Source organism: Engystomops pustulosus, chromosome 5 (genome assembly GCF_040894005.1).
Source record: "Engystomops pustulosus chromosome 5, aEngPut4.maternal, whole genome shotgun sequence".
NCBI classification, from domain to species: domain Eukaryota; kingdom Metazoa; phylum Chordata; class Amphibia; order Anura; family Leptodactylidae; genus Engystomops; species Engystomops pustulosus.
In genome coordinates, this window is record NC_092415.1 from 153,836,791 (window position 1) to 153,842,790 (window position 6,000).

The 6,000-nt window shown below is 39.5% G+C and overlaps 1 protein-coding gene across 4 annotated transcripts in view; it reads right to left on the bottom strand.

The window, feature by feature from the left end:
• The window catches only part of LOC140133369 (prostatic acid phosphatase-like), a 31,566-nt gene extending 27,893 nt beyond the window's left edge, over positions 1–3,673 (bottom strand). For 3 of the 4 annotated variants that reach the window (XM_072153474.1, XM_072153475.1, XM_072153476.1), the window contains exon 1: positions 3,364–3,673. In XM_072153474.1, the coding sequence (XP_072009575.1) occupies positions 3,364–3,522 (159 nt within the window). In that variant the 5' untranslated portion in view covers positions 3,523–3,673. The remainder of the gene's footprint in view (positions 1–3,363) is intronic. The other variant, XM_072153473.1, reaches the window with a different exon arrangement.
• Positions 3,674–6,000: the final 2,327 nt, after the last annotated feature.

Consider the following 6,000-nt stretch of genomic DNA (forward strand, 5'->3'; position numbering starts at 1 on the left):
GTAAATGCAAACATGAAGTACAAATGATGTAACTGAAGTAACTGTGAAGTGAACACAAACACAATGAAAACACAAGCGCAACCACAAATGCAATTTAAATACTAATGAGATGTAAACTGAATGTGATTTTGATTTGCTTTCACATAACTTTTACATTGCATTTGTGTCAACATGACATTTACATATTGTTTGTAATTACATTGTTGTTTGCATTTTAATTGATATTGGCGCACATTTAAAAAGAACAGTGCAACTGCACTATGTGTAGCGTGCAGAGTGCGACAGGTTCAGGATTTCTGGTGCTCCCTGCACAGCTCCAACAGAGTGCATCACTTTTTTTTTTTGGTGCACCTTCAACATAGGGTTTGCAACACACTTCTGTCAAACTTTGAATAATAAATGTGGAGCAGGGTCCTACTGAGCACCAGAACGCTCAGTGCAGAAATTTGTGTCGCATGAAGAGTAGTGAAGCGTGCGCCAGAAATGTGTCTCAGACATATCTTAAAGGAAACCTACCACTTGAAGTGGCAGGTATAAGGGGGAACTACCGAGCACCAGCTCAGGGTGAGCTGGTGCCGGAGCTTAGTTTTGTTAGTGTTTTAAACCGCAGCATCGCGGTGTAAAACACTTTTTAAACTTTATTGCCGAAGTTGCTTCGGCGCAGGGAGGTACGCGCTCGGCGCACCATGCGCGCGACCGTGCACGCGGCTACATAGGAAGTAAATGAGAGCCGCGTGCACGGTCGCGCGCATGGTGCGCCGAGCGCGTACCTCCCTGCGCCGAAGCAGCTTCGGCCATAAAGTTTAAAAAGTGTTTTAAACCACAATGCTGCGGTTTAAAACACTAACAAAACTAAGCTCCGGCACCAGCTCACCCTGAGCTGGTGCTCGGTAGTTCCCTCTTGTACCTGCCACTTCAAGTGGTAGGTTTCCTTTAAATACCTTTGCAATGTCTGCCAGAAAACTGGTGAATGGACCTCAGTAAATGTGGGCTTCACATTAACAATGCATTTGCGTTTTACATTTTTACATTCACATCTCACTAGCGTTCACATTGGGGCACATTTACTTACCCGGTCCCTGTGCGATCCCTGAGGTGCGTTGTCTGACGAGGATGAAGTCTGCCACAAATCATCAAGATCATGCACCAGAGATCCTGCATGTGTCGCTCCCCCACTCAGGTCCACCTTCACCTTCTTCTTCCCAGTGTATGTGAGTGCATTGTCTTGCGAGACAATTTGATTTGTTAAATCCTGCGCGTAGTCCGAATCCGTCGGATCGTCCGACGGCCTGCCCCCAATTTGTGCCGCATGAAACCGGCGCCAATGTGCCAAAATCCGATCACGTGCGCCAAAATCCTCTGCTAAATGCGGAACCGATCAGAAATCGTCGGACTATCCGACCAAAGTGCGGCCGCATATTTGTAGCATTGTGTTTATGTAAACACAGTATTAATGCAATGTTAATTGAACATTAGTGGAATGTAAATCCAGTGTGCGAATACAGCATCTAGATGAGCCTAGAAAGATAATACCTACACTGTCTAGTCCACAGTAGCTTACTTTACATTGTTTGATGCTGATTGGATAGTATCTGTGAGGATAATCATAACACATGCCTCCTATTTGCTCCAGCACCTCCTCTCTGACAGTGGAGAGGATCACAATGGTCAGATAGTGGGATTTATATCCCCAAAACCACCGGAGCTAGAAAGAAAGATCGAAGTGGACCTGAATCTGTGAATTGTCCCACATGTTAATCTCCACATATATGTGGTAAAAAAATGTCCTATTTTGGTGATCATAATGTAGCATCTGATGTGTGTTTCAGAATATATTAAAATGCTGTGAAATAAACACATCCTCAAGGGTCAATGACACAGTGCGTTCATGATACAGTCGTGATGCGGTCAAGGTTTGGCTGAAAATGGTCAATTACCATGCTATTGTAATAATTCAAAAGAAAAGGATGACTGAATGTTTCAAATAAACAGTATAACAGCAGCATGACGTTACTGTGTTTTTGTATCCTAACATTGCAATGATTAATGGCTGTTTCTATTGTTCAGATCCCAGGTTTTGCATGCAGGAATTTTATTCCACCATGGAAAACACATTGTAATCAGTGTGTAAATTCTGCAAGTGTCGTTCGCTCCAGCCAGTCATAGCCCTCAGCGTTAGCCTATCAATATGCAGCAGGGTGTTTGTATAGTAGTCACTTCTGTTGCCAGGTATTGGCAGCAGTGGTAGCAGCAACTTAAAGAAAATCAAAATCTATCATGATAAACTAGGGATACTTACTCATAGATCCAGGCACAGTGACTGCGGATATTTTCTTATATTTTTTATCCATAGCCCCCTTTCTTCTTAAATCAACTTTTAAAATTATGCTAATGATTCGTAGGGGCTCTGGGGTTGTTTCCAGAGCTCATCAGTGACGTCTTTTCACAGGGTGTTACAATGAGTAGAACAGGTATCTCCTCCCCCTGCTCTTCCTGCTGCTGCTAGATTACACAGGCAGAGGTAGGGGGGAGCAGGGGGTTGGGTGAGATATGTTCTGCTCATTGTAACAGCCTGTGACACTGCAACATTGGGGCTTTGGAAACCCCTCAAAGCCCCTTAGGCTAATTAGCATAATGCAAAAGGTTGATTTTAGAAGAAAGGAAGCCAGTAATAACAAATATAAGATTACGATATAATATATATACGATTACCACAGTCAGAGTGCCTATATCTATTATTAAGTGTGTCTGGTTTACCTATGCTTGATTTTGATGATAGATTTCCTTTATACTTGATGATAGCTTAAAAAGCGCTACCATAGCTAAAATCTGGCATATAGCAATGCAACAGAGGTGCTGTGCTAAGGGATTGTCTACAATTTAAACCGATCCCCTACTAAAAAGGAATTAGTGCCTGATACCTGGGGTATGACTGTGAACGCAAGGGGTCAGACCTGTGGGAAAACTTCATTAAAGACTCTGATCATAAAAATGAATCAGTAAATAATGATCACTAGTAAAAAGCATGTAAAAATAATTTACCTAAAATCCCAATTTGTCTCATTTTGTAATGTCTGTATATGTACAAGTCATGTACTGTGTAAAAAAAAGGTCTAACGCTGAACACAACAGAGCACACAAATATGATATAAATAACTGTATTATGTATAGCTTTACATGGGGCTGCAGACTAACTTACTACTTTATATTAGCACATTTATTGATTGTACAATCAAGACAGCTTCAAAATGTGAAGTGACTGATAGAGCTCTGCTAGATCTGGAATTCTCTAGATCTTACAGATAAATGTATGACTATAGCCATATGCCTATAACCACAATGTACGGTAATCTTTATACTCACCATAACAACAAACTTCAGCTTTTTCTCTGCCTTTATTTGGCCCAAAACAAGAAAACATAAGGTAAGGGAAAAATAACTTGATAAAACCCATCTTGAGTGGCTCCCTGGAGACATGGTGTAACCTTGCTGAACAGGTAGATCTGGCAGGTGCTTAGACATTACATGGCATACTTAGGGAAGCTGGGTGGAGCCCATCTAGTGTTTCAATGCAAATGTAAAATAAATCATGAGTGAGTTCAAAGAATGCGTCACCTGGAAGATTTGGTTCACCCTTCCTGTCCTTCCTGCATAGTAGTGATAGATTTGGGTGCTTCCATTACAGCCTCTGCATATTACATAATGTGCAAAGTCTAAAGACCTACAAGAAAAGTTTTACATCATATAGTTTATATCCCTCAAGTCAGAACCTAATACAATTGTGTTACATATACAATCTTACAGATTATATATTTACAGATTATATAAACTATATAGATTAGCGTGTTACTATGCACATAGCCTTCTCCATGGAAATTAACTATGACTATTGACTTTGCAGATTTTATAACCGACAGCAAGTCCGTTTTCTGATCCAAAGTACACTTGTCTTCTCTCAACGGGAAAAGATAAATCCTCTCTAGAATGAGCTGTATGAAACTCCACTATAAATCTGTATGTTTTATATAAAGCAGATTTTCTTCCCGATTTAAATGCACCTTGGGAATGGAGAGACTGTTGTCATGTGCATCTATCCTTAAAGGGGTTGTACCAAGAAAGTTGGGCATAATCAATGTGGGACTGACCACTGGAACCCATAGTGACAATGAGAATGTGAAAGAAAGAAAGAAAAGGAAACTTATTTTCAGTTGTCAACAGTGATGAGCGTGTTGGGTGAAAATTGGATCAGATGAGTTCATCTGAATATCTGAGCAAACAAACATAAACCGGAACACGAATCCCATTGAAATCAGTGTGGACCTAAATTTTAACACCCACAAATGGCTGTAAAATAGGGCTTCAAGGGCTACAGGGCTGGAAAATAGGTGTAATAACAGGGCAGTTGCTCTGAACAAAAGGAGCTAGAGAAAGTACTTAAAATACTAACATAACATAAAAATATGCGCTAGAAGACTGTATAAGCAGTGATAAGTGGACTTGACCAAGAATGACAGTGAGGGGCAGCTAGAAATGTTGAATAATTTTCCTTTTTAAGGCACTGTGAAGTACTGCATATGCATTCCCAGAATGGAGAGGCCAGAAAAAGTTCATGGAGTGGCCAATTACATCGCAAAAAGTGTTTCAAGTTGATCAGATTGTCTTTCACCTCTTTTGTGAAAAGCCCTAACTTTCCTAGCCGGGATTCCAGTCGCCATCAACCTGCCCCTGCCCCAGTTGCAGACATATACTTTATCCTTTTAGACATTGCTGGATGATGTTGTAAATGCTAATAATACAGAGATTACACCTTTAGGATGATGCAGCGTGATACATGAAACTGTAAATTCTACTGAAACTGTAACTTTAAAATATTTCTGCATGATGCTATAAATGCTAATCGAGCTGAGACTGCATATTTAAGAAATTACAGGATGATTCTGTAGCTGCAAATTGTAATGAGACTGGGCCATTAAGATATTGCTGTACTACCTACAAATTTAGTTTAAAGTAAAATATATTAGCGTCAGGGCTCACATTTTCTCATACACACAATGTCAGTTACACTGAAATGAACGCATCCAGAACAGTTTATTGGCTTGGTTAATAAGTCTATTATACTGTAGCTTTTGTATTTTTATATCCTTTGATTATATCATGTACTTTTAAATGCCTATAAATAGCAGATAATCATAGAATTTTACTCAACATTGAATAACCTGGATATCTGTTTGTGCCTAATTGATTCAGGAAATTTGGGACATTTAGCAGCAGCACTCTCCTGAAATCTCATCAATTATATAATTTGAATGTTACATGAAACTTCCTTTTGATGTTGGCACCTTCTACCGTCTGACATTTGTCTGCTCATACCTCATTTTATTTAAGTTAAAACACAATTTTTTAAAACTTAGATTCACATAATTAACAAATTTACAAAGCCAGAAATTATTTATATACTTACTTTTAACAGAATATGACAAGGCAATCCAACCAGATTTACCACTTTGTTAAGCGTGGCACATTTTTGGACTGTCTAATTTAAGTTTTCACTGTCGAAATCTTACCCAGGATTACAAAATTTTCCCTAAGTAAATGAGTTCGCAGAACAAGTTTAACATCTTACTGTGGCAAAAGACCCACCCCTGTTATGCAAACACCTGTTTACTGTTCCAGATCTAATAAGTAGCTGACCTTTCGCTCACTGAGAATAAAGGACCTAGCACTGTGAGGTGGGAGAGGTAAAGCCGATAGCAGTCAGCTCCCATTCTCTGGCAGAGAAACCAAAAGAGAGGACAGGCACTACCAATGTACCGTAATTTATCTAAGAAGTCCACGCATCCCAAAACAATCACCTTAAAGACTCAAAAAGCAGTTGGATGTGTACACAGGACCAACAATATAATACAAAGTTTATTGAAAAAATATTGTAAATAACAAAGAGAGGACAAATTTAAAAACACTTAAGAAGATACGTCATCAAGGTGTACCTGATTACCAAGG